At 44.1% G+C, this 24,396-nt stretch overlaps 1 protein-coding gene across 1 annotated transcript; it reads right to left on the reverse strand.

Annotated features, from left to right (window-relative positions):
* LOC144691041 (small integral membrane protein 22) lies at positions 1-23,519 on the reverse strand. Its single transcript, XM_078559052.1, has 4 exons — positions 23,413-23,519; positions 5,567-5,770; positions 2,869-2,948; positions 1-1,402 (listed from the first exon to the last, which is right to left on the reverse strand). Exons 2-4 carry the CDS (start codon positions 5,694-5,696, stop codon positions 1,355-1,357), a joined length of 258 nt encoding a protein of 85 aa, XP_078415178.1. The 5' UTR covers positions 5,697-5,770; positions 23,413-23,519; the 3' UTR covers positions 1-1,354.
* Between the last annotated feature and the right edge of the window lie 877 nt (positions 23,520-24,396).

Here is a 24,396-nt window from a genome sequence, read left to right on the forward strand (position 1 = left end):
TTATGTGATACATCAGTTTATTTTAGTACAATCCTACCAGGAATGAAAAGAATACACTAATTAGAATTTCAGCAAAATAATTTAGCATAATTAAAACAAATATTCAGAAATAAATCCATTACACCTGATACAGCTTGAGTATCAACATACTGTACACCTCCAGCCCAGCACTATTAAATTCTGAATCTTAGTTAACATACAACTAAGGTTGGGTAGCTGCTTCCCTTAAAAAGTACATCATTTTTCGGATCATCTTTCATTAGCCTGAGCTGGTTGTTAAGGTACTGGTGAAGATATAGGAACAGGTCACCTGCTTGATAGTGCATCAATTCTCAATAGTGTTATTCTCGATTAACTGCACCACAAACACACGGCTCTTGTCAGAGTTTCTTCATGACTAGAATTGCCAGAGAAAGGGGAGGTTGTTGCAGCTCATAGCAACAAGTTTGATAGTTTAGTACAGCTGTAACTTGTGTTGGTCAATATCTCTGCTATAAAGCTTGATCAAAAATCATACAATGCACTTTGTGGAGTTAGTGCTTGGCTAAAGTGAAAGCAGCTAATTAGTTATAATCTTACACCTCAGTTAAGTTCATGCCTGCAAAATAGGTGAAAGTTTCATTGGTATAACTGAACCATGACATATGATCAACGGATGATAGAGTGTCAATAAGGCCCATTACTGACGTTATTTGCACACACAATAAGCTGTTTAAAAGTTTTTGAGTATCAATATTTGTGACCTACACCGTGATTCTGTTGTGATTTCCCTGCACCAGTGAATTGTACCTGGCAGAATCTTGAAGCACCATCCTACCTTTAACTTATCTGCACTTTATGAACACAATACGCAAAGTTCAATGCCACACATGTGAGTTCTAAACTTGCGCGTATGCTATAACTCTGTACCATATGGTCTTCTCTAGGCAATAAGCTAGCAGTTAATAATAGTTAATTAGTTTGACTGCTGTGGAACAAGTCAAAACACAGTTCTGCTTCAAGTGACAATGATTTTCAATTGAAAAACTCCATTGTACTCCTCAACCAAACTGGTTTTTACTTTACAAAGCAGAATTCATTAAAAGTAAAAATGGCTGATTGTATTTTTTTTTTATGATTAAATATGCAATAAGTACAAACTGCCAATAAAAAGTGGTGTTAAGCCATTAATACCAAATTGATGCAAGGCTGGTAAAGATAATAGATTTCACATTTGGATGTGATTCAGAAAAGGTGCCCGTCAAAATAACTAATGTAATTGGTGGAAAATTTGCACAGGACTCGCTAAACGCCTATATGCAGTGAAGAATATTGCTAATTGATCTGGTCCCTGGCTGGAAGTCCGGTCCAGGTTCTAAGGTTCCAGTGCCAAGTTGTCAACTCCCACCTTGTGCTTTCCATGCTAGAAAAGAAAATAACTGAGCATCAGACTGATCACTATGGACTATTTAAAATGATTTTATTCTTGCTTTGGTTATGCTACTTAAGATATTTAAATCTCTAGCTCTTTCAGTTAAATGATTCTCCCTGGAGGTTGCAATATTCTGTTATTTATTGCAATTTGTTTCGTAGCCAAGGAATAATGCTGGCACTAATACATTTTCTTTTTGGCAAGACCAGCATATGTTTCCCATCCCTAATCACCCTTGAGTTGAACGGTTTGCCATGCCATTTCAGAGGGCAGTTAAGAGCCAACCACATTGCCGTGGGTCTGGACTCCCATGTAGGCCAGACCGGGTAAGGACGGCAGATTTCCTTCCCTGTGAGACATTAATGAACCAGATGGGGTTTCTTTTAGGACAACCTTTATATCGCAGATTTATTAATATAATTTAAATTGCACCAGCCATTGTGGTAGGATTTGAACCCATACTCCATGCAGTAGTCTGGGCCTCTATCCAGTAATATTACCACTACACCCTACCCCATGTCACTATTAGCATCCACAACTGAAAGTTACATAGTTTTGGCATGGTATAATTTGAGTGGGTAATTTTGCAGAAACTAATTGCAGCGAGATCAGCTCCTGGCACAAGTGAAAAAAACAAACAGAACAAGACATCTATACAAAAATCATGCGACTATGCATGTTTGTAGAACAAAAAAATACCGTCGCTTGCTTTTGAGGTTGTAGTCTAATGGGATTTCAAATTATAAAAAACCAAAATTTGGCTTCAGCTTTTCTGATATGCCGAGTGGCATTTATGACAAGCCATTGATAGAATGAACTGAGTGCCAAGGTAGGAAATAAGAACAAAGTACTGGAAAAACTCAGCTGGTCTGGCAGCATCTGTGGAGAGAGAAACCGAGATAGGGATCCATAATAAGGGATTGGTTCACGACAAGCATTAATTTGAAATTGTAATTTTAGGTTGGGCAGTTGTCATTCAATGATTAAACAGTAATTCAGGCATTTGGAGTTGGAATTAATGGAGGAGACAATCACCAGGGGTGGAATTTTAGGGTCCTGCTGGATATTTCCAGAAAAGGAGGATGTAAAGTGGAATATTTCTGTTCAGAAGTCTCCTGCATCATTCCCCCCAATTTCTGGCAAAGTCACTTTAAATAATAGGGGTTGAAGATAACGGTTGAACTGGAGAAAACACAGCTTCAAATGGTGTCTCCTTGTCACTGCAGAGTTGACAGCAGAATTATATGTTCCTGTGTCACTGTGAATGGGAGGTTGGAGATGTTTGCATTTCAATGATGATTTTATGTTACAATAACCATGACTGAGTGTCGGGAGTTCTGTTACTTAAAAAAAAAAACCACCTGCCCTCACTTAATGGAAATCTGCAAATTGACAAATTATTGTTAGGGAGCATTTCAAGAGGAAGTTGTTAACTGGTAGGTTAAAAATACACACACCTTCTTGCTTGGTGAGGGAGAAAAGCAACAGCCCCAGCAGCAGCGAATTAGGACCAAGAGAGTCAGAACCAACACGGCACCTATTAAGGAAAGCAAGGAGATATGGGCAAATTCATGACAGTGCAAATTGCATACAGTTCTAGGAGGTGTGGACTTGGTAGGTTGATGGCACTCCCTCGTTTTATACTGCCTCAAATTGTTAAAACACTTGGGTCTAGATCTTCCAGTCAGTGCCTGAAGGAAAAGTGGGCAGTGCAGTGTCTTCAGGGCAAGTCCAGTGAGCAGAAGAGAGTTGGGGGAAGGAGAGGTAGTAGTATGACAGTAGGTGCCACGTTCAGGTAAGTTTTTAAAGTTAGTCTTTTAATAATTGAGTTTGGGATAGTGAATGGGGAGGGGATTCAGTGGGATCGAGTCAAGGGGCTAGTCAGGTAATTGGGGATGTGATTGTGGTGGGGGGAGGGGTTGTGGGTGCAGTCAGTTGTGGAGTTACCCAGCTGTAACACTTAGGTTTTAAACTGTCTAACATTTTTAGGATGGGTATCCAGGTAAGTCCCAAGTGTCTAGCCCATGTCTCCACCCTGAGCTCAGAATTGAAGATATTTGCAGACAGTTCTGGGCAGCAGGGAATCAGCCCACCAGAAATTTAAACTTCCTGGGCAGTTCCCACTTCCGCGGTGTCCTGACCCACATCTTCCATAATACGTCTTGTCTCCAATGACCTGAAGACAGGAAGACTTGGATCTTGGTAGCTGCAGCAGTTCTGTTACAGACAGTCACAAAACTTCAAAAGGTTTCATCAGTACATTTAGGCTGACCGCAAGTTAAAGGGAGAGTGTCATCATTAATACTGATTTGTCGATTAGTTGCCATGGTGAATGCACCAGGGAGCTGTTATCACCCATGCTTTTGCTTATTCAAAAAAGGCCTAGACATGTTCCTTTTGCCTGCAGAGGGCAGGTCCCTGCCTATGAATATATGCAGCTTCTAGCAAACGTAAATGAGCCACATTGCGAGCCCAATTGATAATCTTAAATTGGTGTAATTCTCAGCACACTCAGGATTGTTCAGAAAGTGCTGTCCAATCGCAAAATCACATCTAATGCTAGACATTATATTTTGAGTTTTACAAGCAGGGGTTAATTGAGTATGGTCAATACTCTGCTTATTGTGAACAACTGAAGGGAGGTGCTGTTTGATACAATCTGCCAGTTGTCGGGACGTATGGCCGACGTACCTGACATCACACCGGCACTGACATTCATATACCACATCACTCATTTGTGTGGTAGGCAGGATGTCTTTTTGGCTTGACAGCAGCATCCTGTTAGTGTGCCACAGTATAACATTTTGCAGGAGTGCACCTCAATGCCCCAGAAGGAAAGTTCAGGCATCCACTACCTTGGGCTGACTAACCCATTGCCTTACCAGAGGGCCAGGGACTCTTCCTCCATTCTGACCTTCCCTTCCTACCTGCTAACCAGCTGTCAGTTTCAGACAGGAAATTATACCTGTTGAAGTTTCATTAGCTTCCGGCCACAGGTATTGGGCAGATGTATTTTCCAACGCAGGTGGTGATGCAGTGGGGACAGGTCAGTGGGTAGATTGCATTTTAGACACCGTGTTCAGACCCACCCTTCCTGACACAGAATCTCTTACTTTTTCTTGTCTGATGGAGGGTGGCTAGTGCCAACTGGGATTCCCCAAAGGATGTCCGTAATAAACTCTACGTAGTTCAGCAGCCAGACCCTGGCACCAGCCTCAGCACAGGAACTGCTTAGGCACCGGCTGCCCAGGTTACAGCTGCATTGACCTTTTATCCAGCAGGCTTCAGTGAGGCAATGCCAGGCGCTTAACGTGCTGCTTGCTATGTCTGCCGTGTTTCCTGTGGATAGCAAATCAGCAACAGGAGCAGGCACCATGAGGCAGGACGCCCAAGAGCGCAGGGCATCTTTGACTGCACTGAAATGGGCATATGCACCCTTAGCCTGAACATAGCCCCATTCAAAAAGATAACCATCCCTGCAACAAGTGACACATTTCTCTGGCATCTCCCTTTATCTACTCACTCAGCCAGGGCCAACAGTGCCAGTTTTAGTTGAATGGCCAGGGTGAGTCTAGGATTGGCAGTTAGGTGAAAATGAGGGATATGCCCTCATTATACCAACATTACAAGAGGTCAGGAGAAGTGCAATGAGGGGCCGGACAATCAACAATGGACACATCTTTCGTATCTTCAAACAGCGATTTCACCTCTTGGATCCACCAGGGTGAGAACAGCAATAAAGTCTCTCTCCACTAAGTGGATAATGGTCAAAAAAAAAAGTACAAATCTCAGCACCATGTGCAAGGGTGAGTATTAGAAGAGCAATGACTAGTTCCTCAATGCATTGATAATACACGGGAAGTGCAGTATTTAAACCTTCCAGAGATCCAGCACTTCAATTTAGTTCTAACTTAATAGACAGCTCTTAAAAGAGTGCCATTGTTATCCACAGTATAAGCCAATAGCCAAAAAAAAAAAGTATCTTAAAGGAGTTAATATCCAGGTCAACCATGATCTAATTGAATGGTAGAATAGGCTTGAGGGGCTGTACCCATGTTCCTGCAGTGAGTACTTCATCATTCGCAACCTATTCTTTTAATCGAGTGACATAACGTGTTGAAAGTGAAGAAGCTTTGTTACCCTTTGGTATCTTACCAATGAAAATAAAGAAAATGGCAAAAGTGGCGATGTCCCAGTTAGACTGAAAAAAATGCTTGCTCTGTAGTCTCCTCACAACATCATTAAATTGTGTTTCAATCTGAGTCCCCAAATCCTGGTCGGCCATCTTCAACACCGGCTTTATTGAAACCACTCAAAGGGACAGGCTTGTTCTCCACGTCAGTCAGCAAATAACACAAACTGCAAAACACGGAACCAAATACATCATTTCCAAATGTGTCACGTGCCAGGCAAAAAGAATCTGTAAAGGATGTAATTACATACAATGTCACTTTGCTTCATAAATGAAATGATCGTCCTAGAATGATTCAGTGTCATTAAAATGCATAGAGTGCAGGAAAAACCCGCAACAAAACTTTACTGAGAAAGATTCAGCAAATTTACTGAAATATCCTTTTTAATTAACTGAAAGTTAAGGTAAGTACAAGATATGCAGATATAACAGCAGGAAGTGAATATCAATGACATTCAATATTCTCTCACACGTGTAATATACATATTTACTTGGCACATTTACTTGACTGCAGTCAAATCATCAGGTCTGTCAGGTACTCCCATATAGAATTGCTCAGCTTGTTTAGCATGTAGTAACTGTAGTATAAGGGTCTGACACATATGGAGTTAATGTGGGACTGAGTACAGCACTGCCCACACAGTGATGTGAGAAAGCACATGACCTGCACCTGGGGGTCAGTCTAGTGTTGGACAGAGCCGGGTGTACCAGCAAGCATGGAGCCAACTCCAAGCCTGGACCCTTTACTGTATATTTGTAAATAGCTCTAAGAGTCAATAAAGACTTGCAGTTAATCTACTTATGACTACGAAGACTTCTTCAGATTTACTAACTGTAACCAACACCCCAAAACAGTGAAAAAATTGATTGGTCACTTTCTCAACCAATCCCTGTACTTTATAAATAGAAACATGGGATACAAAAGCAAACAAGTTTTGATGAACCTTTACAAAGCACCGGTTGACCTCAACTGGAGTATTGCATCTAATTCTGGACACCGTACTTTAGGAAGGATGTGAAGATGAGGGTGCAGGAAAGATTCACGAGAATGGTTCCAGGGATGGGGGACTTCAAATAGGTAAATGGAGAAGCTGGGTGTGGTAATTATGCTTTTACCTAATGTGTAGTGTACCTTTAAGAAGGATGGTATAAGGGAAGATCACATGATCTTGTGTAATCACTAGAGGAGTGGCATGGGCTACTCTGTGGTCAGTGGTCTGTAGTTACTGGTCAGTAGTATGGAGATAGAGTTGGAGTTGAAAGCACACAAGTGTAGCTGCTGGATACCTTTGTAAATAAACAGAATGTGTTCCACCTAAGAAGTGTCTGCTGATCAGCTCAATCTATAGCACCAACTCAGCCACCACTTACAACAAGCGTGCAACTGGGATTCCCAAGTCCCAACACTGGGGTTGTTCTCTTTAGAGGATAGAAGTCGAAAGGAGGTTTTATAAAAGGTGTTCAAAATCGTGAGGGGTCTGGACAGAATAGGTAGGAACAAACTTTCCATTGGAGGAAGGGTCGAGGATTTTTCACTCGTTTTGATGTATTAAACAGTGTCAGATTCAACTCCCACCCCCGATTCAGGCTGCCTTTGTACTATACCTGCAGCATCAAACTTGGGTGCATCCACTGCAAATGCTCAATGGGGAAAGGCTAGAGTGTATCGAGGGTACTGGGATCTATGTTTAAAACAAACCTATGGGGTGAATGTATAAGAAATATCTTGAATGTATTGTAATATGAACGTAATCTGCACTGTAAGTGGAATAAGGCTCACAAGTACCATATACTGGATCTGAATGACCTGCATTGTACCATTTGAATTACGCCATTACATATTTTATGAATCAAGTATATTTTTGAAATATAAAGGTGAAAATTGTCATATGGCTATAGTGTGAATATCTCCTATAAGCTCTCTTCCAGAGTTTCTAGTTTAATTTTGCTGATACTCCAGCAGTGGCGATATCTGATTCTACCTGCATAATGAAAAAAAATTTGCATCTGGCAAATATGGAGTTACCAACTCTGGCTTAGCACATTCCTGGAGGTCTGATCATGTGTGACAGCTGATATATTTATCTGCCCGCACTTTGCCATGTTTTTACACCACAAGCTTTTTTCTAATGAAACTTACCCAAGTAAATGATGCCCACATTTTGTATAACTTGTAGAGTACTCTTTGCTAACGACTTCATAACTCACCGGATTACGCAACAGACAGCATGTGGGGTCCAGCACTTGAGACAATGAAAGTGTCTTTCAAAGTCAGAGGAACAGCATTGTCAATTAGTCAGTCTGTTAATCAGCAATTTCAACGCTTTGGTTCATTTATTTCCCACGGTTCAAAGAGGTAACATTCTTGGCCATGTCTTTAACAGTTATCCTAGAATGGTAAGGGCACAGAAGTCCATTCGGCCCCTCGTCTCCATGTCAGCTTTCTACAAGACCAACTCAACTAGTCCCCCTCCCCCTGCCCTTTCCCAGTAGTCCTGCAATTCTCTCTCTTCAGGCACTTATCCAATTCCCTTCCAAAAACCATGTTTGAATCTGCTTCTACCACCCTCTCCATCCAGATCCTAATCAAAGACGATGTAAAAAAAAAAGTTTTCCCTCATGTCACTGTTGGTTCTTTTGCCACCGCCTTAAATCAGTGTTCTCTGGTTCTTGATCCTTCTTTCCAGAAGAAAAGTGAGCGATGACCTGGTAGAGGTTTTTAAAGTTAGGAAAGGGTTTAAAAGGATAGATGTAGAAAAGATATTTTCACCTCTGGCGAAGCCCAAAACCGGTCACAAATATAAGATAGTGACCAATAAATCCAGTCAGGAATTCAGGAGAAACGTCTCTGCCCAGAGAGTGGTGAGAATTTTGAACTTACTTCCACAAGTAGTTGAGGAGAAAGATGCATTTAAGGGGAAGCTAGATGCATGGGGCCGGGGTGGGGGGGGGGAAGAAAGGAATAAAAGGTTATTCCGATGGGATTAGATGAAGTATGGTGGGAAGAAGCTTGTGTGGAGCATAAACACCAGCATAGACCAATTGGGCTGAATGGTCTGATTCTGTACTGTAAATGTCTTGGTAACCTGAGAGGGTCAACACCTCTTTGACATCTTTTGGCAATCTCCACCTATCACTGGCCCTCTATCCAGCTCTACCTGTCCCACCTCCCCACCCCCCCTTAAACCAGCTTATATTTCATCTCTTTTCTATTTTTCCTTAGCTCTGATAAAGAGTCATTCGGACTCGAAACGTTAACTGTGCTCCTCTCCGCAGATGCTGTCAGACCTGCTGAGTTTTTCCAGGTATTTTTGTTTTTGTTTTGGCCAAGTTAAGGCCTACACCTTCCTCTGTGTCCTGGGGCTTTATCTTGCACTAGGGTCCCAGTGCTACCAGTGTTCTTCCAAGCATTGCACCCACCACAGGTCCAGCCTATGATAATTAGTAGGTCTGAAGTAAAAACATAAAGCTCTGGAGAAACTCAGCCAGCCTGACAGCATGTGTGGAGAGAGAGAGAGAGAGAGAGAGAAAAGCAGGGTTAATGCTGAGCCCAATATGACCCTTCTTCAGCACCCGCAGTATTTTGCTTTTATAATTAGGAGGCTGTTAGTTTTGTGTCGGAAGTCAGAACGTTACTTCTGGCAAAACCCCCGTGCTGTTTACACTTGTTGAGGGAAGGTAGGAAATTGCTACATGCTTAAAGGAATCAATCAGACTTTGTAACAGGAGAAAACAGTCTTCAACTCTTTCCAGTTATTCAAAAAGACCTGCGTGGACATTTAACACAGCTTTTTATTTTGGTCAGTTCCATTAAATAACAAGTCCACAAACATGTTCTATGCTTCTAGCATTTTCTAGTACTCACACTGCAAAGTGATACCTTCCTTGTTCTCTCCTATGCTGAGTGACATGAGGTAGATGAACTAACACACATTTGTTTCCATGGCTAGTTTTTCCTGGGACAGGTCACTAGAGGCTATAGCTTGAGGGGTGCGACTCTGTAACAAGCAACACTGAACAAGAGGCTCTCCTGCTCTCACCATTGGCATCTGTTGGGGGAGGGGGGGCTTTACAAGTCATTCATTAACCTGTTTGGTTACATTAGAAACACACCTTCCTCAGCCATCAAGTCCTGAAGTGGGACTTGAACCCAGAACTTCTGTCTCAGAGGCAGGAAGACTACCCACTGCACCACAAGACCTCCACGAGGTGAAACCAACGTAGTATTAAAGTCAGTCAGGACTTATAGGAATTAGATAAAGAAGAAATATAGGGAGAGAGGAATAAACCGGATAATTCTGATGAGGGAGATGGCACCGGTACAAAAAACCCACTAGGAACACACAGCAGGTCAGTCAGCGTCTGGAGAGAGATAGGTCAATAATTCAGATAATACTCCCAGCTTACATCTGAAATGTTAACCTGCCCTTTACTGATGCTGAGTGACTTGCTATGCTTCAGATTTCCAGCACTTGTAGTTTTAGAGATAGCTGGACTGACCGGTCTCCTCTGGGTTAGAACATGTCTGATTGTAATTACTGTGGGAGCACTAAAAACTTCCAAGGCTGGACTTTTGAGTTCCCACCAAGGCTGGGAACAGGGATAAGGAAGTATAGCACCACAGACGAGCATGCCAGTTCGCTGGTTTCATCTCACCCACAGGCCATTTTCCTGGAGGCAGGATGGGAGGGGGAAGTGCTGGAGATGGGGAGAGATGCACAGGGCTACTTGCCCGCACACAGAAGGTGGCCAATTAGTCTCGTTAAAGGCCACTCGAACCCCATTTGTAGGAGGTCGATTGGGGTTTTCCAGTTAGCCTCCTGGTTTCCATAGGCCACAAACTCAGTTAGTTGCCGGTTGGCCTCCCAGCAGCGATCTGAGGGCCAGCACTCCGGGAAGGCCTGGAGTCCCTCCCTGCCTGCCTGGGTACAACAGCAGCCACAGGCTGTCCTGTAGATCGAGGGCTTCCCCTACCCCTGCAGTGGTAATTTAAGACTGAAAGCCATTGGAGAGAGGGTGTCTCCATTTATAACCACCCGTCCCCTTACCTACTCTCCCATCCATTTATAACCAGCCACCCCTTACCTACTCACCCCTCCATTTATAACCACCCACCCCTTACCTACTCACCCCTCCATTTATAACCACCCACCCCTTACCTACTCACCCCTCCATTTATAACCACCCACCCCTTACCCACTCACCCCTCCATTTATAACCACCCACCCCTTACCCACTCATCCCTCCATTTATAACCACCCATCCCTTACCCACTCACCCCTCCATTTATAACCACCCACCCCTTACCTACTCACCCCTCCATTTATAACCACCCACCCCTTACCTACTCTCCCCTCCATTTATAACCACCCACCCCTTACCTACTCACCCCTCCATTTATAACCACCCACCCCTTACCCACTCACCCCTCCATTTATAACCACCCACCCCTTACCCACTCACCCCTCCATTTATAACCACCCACCCCTTACCCACTCACCCCTTACCTACTCACCCCTCCATTTATAACCACCCACCCCTTACCTACTCACCCCTCCATTTATAACCACCCATCCCTTACCTACTCTCCCCTCCATTTATAACCACCCATCCCTTACCTACTCTCCCCTCCATTTATAACCACCCATCCCTTACCTACTCACCCCTCCATTTATAACCACCCACCCCTTACCTACTCACCCCTCCATTTATAACCACCCATCCCTTACCTACTCTCCCCTCCATTTATAACCACCCATCCCTTACCTACTCACCCCTCCATTTATAACCACCCACCCCTTACCTACTCTCCCCTCCATTTATAACCACCTGTCCCTTATCTACTCGCCATGGAATCCTGCTGCTTTCAATCTGGAAGACCTCTGATTGGCCCTACAGCTTTGTGAGCCTGCCCACTGTCCTTAATTGGACGGCACGCTGACCCATTAGTCCTGGGGAAAATGACATTGAGTGACACTTCCCCGCACAGTGTGATTTCTGACCCACATTTCAGCCCAACAGTGGGGTTCAGAGGCCCACAGGGAAAATCCAGCCTGCAAGTGTTTGATAGCTTTCTCCGGCCAAGCCCACAGCTACCCTCAAAAAAATTCCTACAGCAACGATAGATCAGTCCAACCATCTCAGGTGGATTTCCATCAGTCCATCCCACCCCTCAGTTTAAAGGCACTCTGTCTCCATTCTTGAAGCGTTTATTAGTAATAACCAGCGGGATGGGGCTTGCTATGGAAAGCAGGAGCTGGGGAAAAAGTGCCCCCAGTATGTGGCAAAGTTCCAACTAAAGAGTTCCATAAAAATGTACTCAATTAACAGCCTGGACAAGATTCACTCTTATAAATGCAGATCAGGTAAAGCCAAGCGTTCCCATATACAGCCCCACAAATCCCTCCGACTGGTGCTACAGGAGAAAGCGGAGCTGAACTCTGTCCAGTCACCACCTTGAACAAAACAACTCGCAAGATCTGTCCAGGGGGATTTTCGAACAGAAAGTAGCTTGGATCAGATTATTGTCACGGTTGCTTTTTGTCAAAAAATGAAATCTATTAATGCACAAGATTGGATAAACTTCGAAAGGTTTAGATGGGAGCCTCCCAAAAGAGAGTAACAGCATCTGTCAACTTCGGTGTCATAGTTGCTGACTTGTGTGAAACCTTGGTGGAGGGAGTATTGAGTTGGAGACTGATTCAGTGACCCCAGGATACTAACTTTCAATGTAACACTTTCAATGGCATTAGACGCTTTACCTCTCACTGTATCCCTATTGGCTAATTGGGTTGCAATCGGCTGCATTTCAATGTTCTCCGGCTGGCAGAGGACCTGTTCAAAACCTCAAGTTTGTTTTGTTTCTTGGCTCTTTACACCAGACAAATCCTGCCTGGCACTGTCGGAGCATTCACTGCTTGCTGTTGTCTTGGGGGTAGGAGAATGGATGAAGACAATGTCAGCACTGGAAGGGAACAGGATGCAGCGGCAGGTTATCCCACATGTCCCATCCTCTTAACCTCACTGCAGGTCAGGTCAGAGGTGAGAATCACCTGGCTTCTTTTTCTACCCAGGTACAAGGCCCAAGCGTTTCACGTTGCCATGGAGATGGGCTTCGAGAGGGCAAATCTTTCCCTGAAACACTCTCAGACAAGGTTAGTCTGCCGGATCTGGGAGGGGGAAGAGCAGCTATAGGCAGCCAGATGTTGTGGTTCACCACTCAGGGATGCGGGTGGGAGCAGGTGCTCGGATCGGGAAGGGCAAATTCACGGGGAGCCTCCTCTTGCACCAAGTCAGTTCAGCCTGGAAACATCATAATGGCACCCATCTTCATTTGAAGTGGGCCCTCAGCTTGACTCAGGTCTCAAAGCCCTGGGGAAGATTGCTGCAGCCACAGGGATATCAGCACCAGGGTGGTGCGATGTTGGCCACTGGTTTCAGGGTCCAAATGCCATGTTTTGACAGGAGGGCTGAAAATTCAGACCATTCTCTCTCTTGGTTTAGACCAGCGCGGACTCAGGTGTGCTTGTCCAGTTGATGAAATAAGAGGCACGCATGCAAAAGCTTCAGCATTTGGCATGCCAGCGGTTCAACCTACAATTCCAATAATCAGTCAGCTGGAGTTTGGCAGAACCAACCAGCTTGGCAAATTTATTTTAATGGAAGCATTAACCCATTTAAAATATTGGAAAGAATGGCATGCACATATTATTAGAGTTTTGCTGCACAGAAACAGACCATTCAAGTCCAAATAGTTTGCGTCAGAGTTTAACCTCCGCACAAACATTCTCACACCCTATCAGCATAGCTTTCTGTTTCTTTCTACCTCGGGTTCCCATTTGGCTGCCTCTTAAATGCATCAATACCATTCGCCTAAACTACTTCATGTAGTAGCAAATTCCACTTTCTAACCACTTTCTGGGAAGAAAAGGTTAGATTTATTAGTGACTATCTTTGATTAACAGCCCCTAGTTTTTGGTTCAAGTAGAAACATCTTCTGTACATCTAGCCTATCAAACCCCTCCATTATTTTAAAGACCTCTATCAGGTCATCCCTCAGCTTGTTCAGTTTTTCTTGATAGTTATAACCTGATGCATTGATTGTTCTCTCTTATCACTACCAGTAATTTCTAGCTTCGTACTTCACAGTTATAGAAACTGTTACGATCCCCGTAGAGATTGCTAACTTTAAAAACAAAGAAATCTGTACTTCTAGCGAATAGCTGAATGGATGACATGACAAGATTTTACATTTTAAGATGTTTACTGTAACAAAATGACTAAAAGCACTATTGACAAAACATTATTTTTGTAGGCAATTTATACTTTAAACTAAAGAACAGAACTTTTAACACAACCAAAAACCCCACTATCAGGTGTACATTATTATACTGTCCTTTAAGTAGACATTCAATTCTCCCAGAATCAGTCCAAAATGATTCGTAGCTCCCGAGGATTTACTTCCGATCTTGTCCTTTCCCAGCCAAGAAACGTTTAGCTCCAGAACTGTCTTTCATGGTGTGATTTTTCCTGGAGACTTATCCCTCTAGCTAAAGCTAGGCAAATCTTCCAGTCTTGTTTTAGCTCCTCATGAATTTGGTGTTTCCAATCTGAGCTCATGATCCCACTCACACAGCATCTTGCTGCCAATAGCTGCTCTCCCTCTCCCTAATCCGGCAGACTAACCTTGTCTAGGATACCTTAGAAACACTTCCGTCTCTCGAAGCCCATCTTCATGGCAATTTGAATCACATGGGCCTTGTATCCAGGTAGAAATGCAACTCTCTTTTATCTTGGAAGTAAATGGATAGTTTAAAGCGCAACCTTTTACAACCCAAAATTCTCAACTCTTTTCTGGGACTTTGCATATTTAGCTTAACCACGGTTGGAGACAATGGCAGCAGCTTGTGTGCTAAGAGTAAATACCTTGCACTTTCTTCCCAGCAAAACAATCTGGGCCCCTTTTGCACCCTAACAATCAAACCTTAGCTGAAAAGGCAGACTTCAGGACAGGACAGGTCACGTGACCCCCCTTCATTTTAATATAAATTTAAGACACCGACCCAAAACATAACGTGCAATAAAACAGATAATGTTTGAAATGCACAGGGGGCTGATCAACGTCTGACAAGAAAAGGAAAAGGCAGGTTCATATATTTGTGAAACCATTTGTTAGGTCACACTTCTAAAGTTTTGTTTGGATGATATTAAATCCCCTTTAACCCCCTTAAATCGACTTAAATAAAAAAAATGTTTGAAGTCATTAAGTCTGCACACGTCAATTTAGGTAACCTCCCATCTTCCTCTGAGTTTCTATGGGGGAACCAGAGTAGGTACAGGTGCACCAGCGAGTCTCTTTGTTAGCATATATTGCAGTGCCAGTTATTGTAGGCCTGTATTGTAAATTTTTTCAGCCCAAAGTCGAGGGGTTTCTGCTTCTGTGCTTTGTAAAGTGGCCCATTAAAGTCAAAGGTAAAACGTTTGTGGGCTGGATCTGCAGAATCTGAGAACGTCTAGCTAGAACGTCAGTTACTTCTTCTGGTGGGAAGAAAACCCAATGCTCGCCTAGGAAATAAATCTTAACACCTTCAACATCCCCATCCACCTCATTTCCAAATCTACCACTGCCTAAAGCTGCTCTTAGGTTTTCTTCAACATAGGAAAAATAATCGAAACCTGCAACTCAAGCTAATGCTGAGAAAAAAAGAGACATGCTATCAAAGCTTTTCATCTTGACTCATCAGGAGAGCTCGCAAGAAATTACCAACAGTAACGGAAGAACAACAATTTATACTGCGTGAGAAGAGCATGCTGATTGTTTTTTATAAGCTCTCCTGATGAGGGCAAGATGAAAAGCTTTGATAGCTTGTCTCTTTTTCCAGCAATATTCAAGTTCTTTACTACCAAATGAGTAACTTAAATTATGTCAAATCTATGTCCCACTGCTTTTTCAATATAACTCCTTATCTTCATATGTCGCAATATTCATATTCATGACTGTTTATGGTCTTTGCTTGGGGCATTGCCAGCTCGCTTGAAGCAATTGATCAGCGGTGCCTCAGTTAACAGCACAATTGCCTTGGAGTCTCAAGGTTCTAGGTTCAAGTCCCACCCCAGGGTTTGAGCACAAAAGTCAAGGCTGGTATTCCATTGTAGTACTGAGGAGGGGGGGGGTGCTGCACTGTTGGAGGTGCTGTTTTTTAGATGAGGCGTTAAACTAAGGCCTAGGGCCAGGGAGAGAAATCATCGGCCCTGGTGCTTCTCCTGTTTCAAGGCCCCTTATCCTCCACCCACCAGCATCCCCCCCTCATCCTTCAGGTGCCCAGAATTGGGAACCATAGTCACAATGGGGTTGACTTGTTTTAAAAACAGAAACAGAAATACCTGGAAAAACTCAGCAGGTCTGGCAGTATCGGCGGAGAAGAGCACAGTTGACGTTTCGAGTCCTCATGACCCTTCAACAATGAGGACTCGAAATGTCAACTGTGCTCTTCTCCACCGATGCTGCCAGACCTGCTGAGTTTTTCCAGGTATTTTGTTTCTGTTTTTGTTTTGGATTTCCAGCACCCGCAGTTCTTTGCTTTTATCTCTATTGACTTGTTTTAGATAGATTTAGCAAAACATTGTGACTTTTGCACTCTCTTCCTTTATTGACCAAGCCCAGTGAAAGCTCAGCTTTCAGTATGATACATGTTACAACACAGCTTTGCCAGACAATTAGACACAACTTGGTCATTCACGTTACGCAACCAGCTCTGCTTCTTTGAACCTGGCCCGATGCAATATCCAGACAGCAACATCCAAAAGACTTGAACCTCACAATCACCGCAAACAACAATCCCATGTGCAAGTGAAAATATCTTGAACTAACATATTCTACTGGCGCATGACTCCTGGTTTCACTTCCAAGTTTAAAAATGACTAAAACCTTCCAGTAACTTAGCACCAACAAGTTTACCTGCAGCGATGTGCTTTTTTCTATCCACACGAGTGGGCTTTGTCAGCAGAGAAATTACACTTTGTATTGAGTGATAAATATTTTCCCATTTTAAATTGAAACTAACCTCACTTACAAACGCCCGGCACGGAGGGTATAACAGGAGAACAAAGTACTGCAGATGCTGGAAATGTGAAATATAAACAGAAAATGCTGGAAATACTCAGCAGGCCAGGCAGCCTCGGTGGGGAGAGAAACAGAGTCAACGCCTCAGGTCCACGATTTGCACTCGTTCTGACGATGGGTCACTGGCCTCTGTTTCTCTCTGCACAGGTGCCGCCAGACATGCTGAGCATTCCCAACATTTCCCGTTTCTATAGGAGCAGAAATAACCCCTTTCTCCAGCCCCCATCCCAACCAAAAAGCAATCCGACTTCCTGGTCATTCCCCTTCGGCAAGACACCCAGCAGCAGTTGCCTGAGATTGGGTTTGGCGCAACATTGGACACGAATTTAGAAAAAAAAAGTTAAAGGATGAAGAAACCTGGCTGGGAAAAAAATTGTTAAAAATGAGTCATGAATGAAAATGACCATTAAAAACATTAAAAAAAGCAGCAGAGCTAACTCGAAATCTTTTCTGTCCTTTTTGCTTAAGAAGCAGAGCTAGAGGAGAGACAGACTAGACCCCAAGTCCTGGTCGCCAGGGAAAGGGGGAGGGGACCAGGGCCGAGCGAAGGAGTTGGGTTTATCACTAGCACCAGCCATGCATTAGCCTCTGGTGGCGCACACTCTGAGCTGGCCTAGGGGGAATTCACACGAAAGTGGGGATCGGGAGCGGGTTGCCTTTCAGCCTGGCTTTTCCTCCTCTCCCGACCTGGTGCCTGGATGCTTTTCTGGGGAGGAGGAGCAGGGGGGTGGTGGGGGGGTGGAGGGAGTGTGTACATATGCCCCTGGCTCACTCCCAGTCTCAGAGCTCTCACTTTCACTCACTCACTCTCACACCACACCATCGAGCGGCAGGGGGGTCAGGTCAGGGAGGGTCATGCACCATCGAGAGGCAATTTAGTTTTGGTTTTGGTTTTATTGTTTTGAAATAGTTCAACTGAAAAATGTCATTTAGAAAGGAATTAGAGAATTGAACTGGAAATACAGTTGCTAAGAGCATTACATGTATATAACAATGGTATTTAACTTCAGCAGTGAAACAGAGAAAGTGAGTTGATAAATTACACAGAAAGCTGGTACTTAAGAAATATAAAGGACCTGACGAAGGTCTTTTAAGGTGTACAAGCCCAGTTTGGACAGGTCTTGTACAAAACCATTGGAATAAATCAGAGCAAAGTGTTGAGGAGGAAAATAAAAAACTTCAAAACTCACAAGGCTTTGCCCATCTCTTCACTCCGCCAAGCTCTGGCATTTCAATTGCCCATTTCGGGGGTGGGGGGTGGGAGCACGTGCTCTGAAAATAGCACATGGAGTCCTTTAGGGGGCTGGACCCAGTGGGAGAGGGAGAGAGAGAGCGGCCAAGGGCAGAGGCTGACTACATCACCCAGAATGCACCCCGGCTGTCGAAAACAATTGGCCGCACTGACTCGGGCTCTCGCTCCAGGACAAGCGCATCTCAAGCACCGGAACTTTGCCCCGGAGAAAAGTGCCCACCCCGCACTTCTTCATGAGCATTGAGACGGTGGTGGGGGGGGGGGGGGTGTTGCTGCCAGACCCTGGGCCTCCTGAAGGCACCGCGTGCACCCCCTCTCCTAGACATACCCCCCCCACTTCAAAGGCATAGGCCCCAGTGATTAGCACCATGTGCACCCCCACCCCCCTCTACCGGACCCCCTGAAGGCACGGGCCTGGTGATTAGCACCGTGTGCACCCCCCCCCACCATCTCCTGGGCCCTGCCGAGGCCCCTCTGCCTGTTTGGGTGGATGTAAAGATCCCACGGCACTATTTTGTACAAGAGCTGGGGCGTTATCCCCGGTGTCCTGGCCAATATTTATCCCCCAATCAACATCTTTAAAAAAAAAAATGACCCGGTCATCATCGCATTGCCGTTTGTGGGAGCTTGCTGTGTTTGTTACATTACAACAGTGGCTACGCTTGAAAAAGTACTTCAAAGAGCTGTAAAACTCTTTGCGACATCTGCTGTTGTGAAAAGAGCCAAATAAATGCACGTCTTTCTTTTCTTTAAACTAGTTTTCTAGCTCAGTGTGGAAAGGGAGACGGACAGTGGAAAACTTTCCCAGTGTGTGCATCACTCTGTGTAACATTCAGCTCCAGATTGTTGTGTGTGCGTGTGAAGACTGACACCGGCAGCTGCAAGCGAGTGAATCCTTCAGTGCAGCTGTTTTCCTGTTTACACTGGTTCAGCAGGCGTGTATTCATTGCTCTCGAAACATCTGCGGTCGTGAAAAGAGCCAAGTAAATGCAAGCCTTTCTTTTCTTTAAACTAGTTTTCTAGCTCAGTGTGGAAAGGGAGACGGACAGGGCAAAACAATCACCTGACCCCCCTTTCCAGTGATGGGCATGTATTCAGCGCCATGGTTGAGTTACTGCTGGAAATGTGCTTGTTTCCCAATTCCTAAGAGTGGAATGATGGACTTGCAGAGTTACATTCAAGCAAAACCTCGCATCGGAAATAAACTTAGCAAATTTAAAAGCCAACAAAGTGACAGCGTCTTTCTACAGAGACAGTTTAATCTTTTATATTGAGTTAAATGCCATACTCGTGCTGTCAACCTCCAACGTCTTGTTTTTTAGACAGCCTGCTTCTAGAGATCACCACCCAGGAGGAAAAAACAGTAAAACTGGGGGAAAAAAAAGAGTACTGGTCTGAACTGGTCTTGTATACCTTAAAATGGAACGCCAGTAAAAAAAAACGGGGAAATAAGAGTGCTGGTCCGAACTGTTTTTTTCCTTCTGGGCAGCCAGACAAAATGCACGCTTCTCCATCTGTTTTCCACAGCTTGTTGCTTCCTGGAGCAGTCACTAGCCTGAAGCTGGAGGCTGCAGCTTGAAGGGCATCACTCCCACATCAAGTATGGCCGACCCGAATCTCTCCCACTCTTACCGCCTACTGTAGGATTTTCGGGTTGATAACCAACCCGTTTGGCTGCGTTATGGATTGCACCATCTGTGGCTATCAAGCCTTGGCGTGGGACTCGAACCCAGAGCTTCTGGCTCGGAGGTTGAGGCGTGAACCACTCTGCTACAAGACCCCTTCCTCCCCGACACCTGACAATCCTGAAGATAAATATTTCCCTTTCCCCAGTTCCCCTCTTCGTGTCCATGTAGACCTCCCCTAAATTCAATCTGGGCTCAGTGCAATATAATTACTCCGGCCCCCCTTAACACAATCCCCCCCCAGGAGACCAGGTCATTTTGCATTGTTTCCCTGTGAACGTTTACTGGAACTTTGAAACTAGTGTGAATCATGCAGCTAAGTAGAGACTATTTACTGGAAATTTATCAGCAATGAAAGCAATTCATAGCACCGGGCTTCACTGCTTCTTATATTTCAACCAGTAATTGTAACAAAGTGGCCTTATCATAACTGTTTATATATTCAAGAGTTTAGTCAAAATGGATTTCATACTAAGTTTCCAAACCGAAGTTAGCAGCCATTGTCTTACTGTCTCTGAGAGTAAGCTGTTTTGTCAAAGCAAGCGTTAGTTAAGGGATATGATTCAACCAACCTAAGTGATAATTCAATTGTGTACCTCATATTAATACCATCACCAAGACCACCTCGATAAACACCTCTCGATTCCCCCCCACGTCTCAGCTCATCTGCTGCTGCTGAAACCCTCGTTCATGCCTTGTTACATTTGGGCTCGACTATACCAATGCACTTCTGGCCGGTCTCCCACATTTTACCCTCTGTAAACTTGAGGTAATCAAGACTAGGCTGCCGTGCCTGAACTCCCACCGAGTCCTGCTCCCTATCATCCCTGTGCTGTCTGACCTACACCGGCTACCAGTCAAGCAACATTTTGATTTTAACATTCTCCTCCTTTTTTTCAAATCCCTCCATCATCTTGCCTTTCCCCAGCTCTGTAACCTCCTCCAGCACCACAACCCTCCAGGATATCGATGCTTCTCTAATTCTGGCCTCTTGAGCATTCCCAATTTTAATCGCTCCGCCAGTGGTGGCTGTGCCTTCAGTTTCCCAGACTCCAAGCTCTGGAATACTCTCCTTACACCTCTCTACCTCACTTTCCTTCCTTAAGACCATCTCAAAACCCATCTCTCTGACCAAACCTTTGGTCATCTCATCTCATATCTCCTGGTGTGGCTCAATGTTACGTTTTGTTTTATAATGCTCCCGTGAACCACCTTAGGATATTTCATTTTGTTAAAAGGTGCTATATACATAAGATGTTGTTGTTGTGCATTATTGAGGGCTAGAATTGGAGCAAACGTTGGAGATACTTTACTTGTCGACTTTCCCCTTTAGACCCCCAGGGGACCTTCAGCCAGAATGTTTTCTGCAACTTTATCTGCTGTAACGGCAAATAAATTGGAATTTTCAATCAGTGACTTGTGGTAAAATCTAAGCTAAGGTGTGGAACATAACTTTCACCAATCATCAATACCAGGAAATTCCTCTCCACACAATAAAAGGATTTATTTTAACTTTGGACGTAGGGTTGCCAACTGTGATTAAATGTATTCCTGGAGGTTTCATCACATGACTTGCCCCCATGCTCCAGCCATTAGTCGGCCAACACATCCATCCTGGTGACGCACGGCCTTCCTACACCAACTGGAAAGCAAAAAGACTCATTACCCAATTGGATGATGCTTGACTCTCAGCCAAACAACCCTTTTCCCCAGCATTTTAAATATTTTTATATCTGGTAAAGAGAAATGTTCAAAGAAAATGCCAAAAAATGTTTTTTAAAAAAAATAAATGTCACAAAGATATTTCTGCAGGGTGGCACACAGCAGTGTCCTGGAGATTGATCTTCAATTCCTGGAGACTCCAGGCCAATCCTGGAGGGTTGGTAACCCTATGTGGGTGATATTGCAAAATGGGTGAAAGCAAATCAGTGCGACTCTTACACCTCTCGCCGTTCGTATTTCTACTGATTTCAATGTGTTAATGGGTGGCTGGCTACAGAACTGTCAAGACAAATGTTTTGTTAAAATAGTCCAAACCATAACAGGTGTATTGTGGACTTGGCTCTGCGACTATTGAGCAACTTCATCATTTTTTAAAAAAAGAATGAGCAACATCTATACACCATTATAAACATCTGGCTTAGTCACTTGAAGCCCTATTTGTAAACTAGAAAACGTGGGTTCAAAACCTCCTCTAGGCTTCAAACAAACCACCTATACTGAGATGCTAGTGCAGTACTGAGGCAGTGCTGCATTGTTGCTGGAACTGTCCTTTGCATAGGATGTTAAACAGAGGCCCCTGTCTGGCTGTTCAAGAGGATAGTAAAGATCCCAGTTGCCAACTCTCCAGGATTAGCCTGGAGTCTCCAGGAATTGAAGATCAGTCTCCAGGACATTGCCGTGTGGAAACCCTGGGGAAAAATCATCGGGACATTAAAAAGAGTTTAAAAGATTTTTGCCTTTTGAACATTTCTCTTTACCAGATATAAGAATGTTGAAAATGCGGAGAAAAGGGTTGTTTGGCTGACAGTCAAGCCACATCCAATTGGGTAATGAGTTTGTTTGCTTTCCAGTTGGCGTAGGAAGGCTGTGCTTCACCAGGATGGATGTGTTGGCCGACTAATGTCTGAAGCGTGGGGGGGGCAAGTCATGTGATGAAACTTCCAAGGTTATATTTAATCACAGTTGGTAACTCCACACGCCCACGATGCCTCATGTGCAAGAGCAAAGCATTTTTCTGACAAATGTTATGCCTGCAGTTAATTTGTCTTCTAGATCCTATTGCTGTCACCGTACCTCTCTGCTGTTCTTACACCGGTTGCTGCACATTAAAGCAATGCATTATCAAAGAGTTCTGTGAGGCAAATATAATCAGGCGCGATTAGAGTTGCCAATTCTGATTGGATATATTCCTGGAGGTTTCTTTTCATGACATCCAGCCTTTGACCGCACAGCGGTAGAGGGAGGGCAGTGAGGGTTCACCAGACTGATTCCTGGGATGGCAGGATTGTCGTATGAGGAGAGATTGGGCCGATTAGGCCTGTATTCACTGGAGTTTAGAAGAGTGAGAGGGGATCTCATTGAAATGTATAACATTCTGACAGGGGGCTGGACGGACTGGATGCAGGGATGATGTTTCCTCTGGCTGAGGGAGGAGGTGGTCTTACAGCAGTTTCCAGGAGACTAATCTTTACTTCGTGGAGGTCAGCCTCCAGTTGGGGTTGATTTTCCGATTTACACGCTCTGACTAGCCTGTCCGCTGTGTTATTTAATCACCACCATTGCCATTAATAAAAATATCATTGTGATGCCGGAGTAGACGCTAGGGAAACCTGAGATTATGAAATTCGTGATGGACCAGGAAGTAGTTTACCAAAAAATATAGGCCTCGTGTGCAAAACAAAAGCCTGAGGTAATTTGAGCATCTACATTTCAACAGATGCATTAACATCTATGTTACCCACACCCACAGAAAGAAAGATTTTAAAAACGGTATTGAATTTATTCCTGCAGCATTATTGGGATCAGTTCATTTCCTCTTTCAGAATTATTCATCTTGTGGCAACATAAATGTCATGAATTGAAAACACGAGTCTACACCGGATCACGTTAAGAAAATAACTTCTGATTCTTAATTTCAGCAAGAGATTTTCACTTGTTTACACCTGCTGAAAACCAAACTGAAGCCTAAGCCAAATGGCTAAACCTGCATTGAGCATGACTTAGAAAAAATCCTACACAGTATCTCACCTTGTTCATTCCTTACTGACCTTGAGTTAAAATCACCCACCTTCTTCTCCCTCTGCTCCCCTTCAATGTCTCTCTTGCTTGGCCTGTGAGAGTCCCTGTAGCACCTTCAGGCTGGGCTCTTTGCAGTTCTGCCTTGGCCCCGCCCACTCAGGGAAGTGTACCTTGATCAAGTCACATATCCTGGTTCTTTGTTGCTGGGTTGGATAACTCACTGCATTAATTACAGCTGTAGAATAGGAGGAGCCTCAGTGCTTTCAAAGGCCACACACTAACTCCTGCAATAACATACCTCTGTGACTGGCCTCCAAACCAAACTTAATGCTTCTTATTAATATGAGGAAGCGACTGTGACAAAGTTGTTTTGTGCCCCATTTTTGTACTTTTACATTATACTTTCATGATTTTGTGAATAGCTCTTTTAATTACTCCTTTTACCATCTTTTGCTCAGCACCAGTAAACTATTGGCAGTTCAGAATTAAAAAAAAGGACAGGCTCAGTGAAGTGTGGAGCTTTTTAGTCTTTATACTGTCCTGGAAGGTGGCATTTTTGGAACAACTTGTTTAACATTGAATTGTCATGAAATAGTATGTGCTTTGTAAATTAGGTATGGTTTGTGATAACATTTCCATATTTTAAGCTGATAAACTTCTATATATTATATTAAAAATTCACTGTAGCGCCACCACTCGCAAGAGGCGGTAATTACAGCGTGACAAGTTTACATAGGCCAAATTTTTTTCCCCCGGTTGGGGGGGAAGTGCGGGGGTGGGCGGACCTCCGATCGGCGCCCCCCGATCTAGGGGGTGCCGCCATTTATAGTGGGTGGGCCAGTTAAGGCCCACCCAGCGTGATGTCCGCAGGGAAGCCCTATGCGCTCCCTGTGCAGGCGGTGGGGGAATTCCTAAAATGCGGAAGTGCGCTCCGATCTCCCTGAGGCTAAGTGCTGCCTCAGGGAGATCGGTTCCCAAAGTAAAAAAGTTACT

The sequence above is a fragment of the Cetorhinus maximus genome, chromosome 15, assembly GCF_964194155.1.
Source record: "Cetorhinus maximus chromosome 15, sCetMax3.hap1.1, whole genome shotgun sequence".
NCBI lineage: Eukaryota > Metazoa > Chordata > Chondrichthyes > Lamniformes > Cetorhinidae > Cetorhinus > Cetorhinus maximus.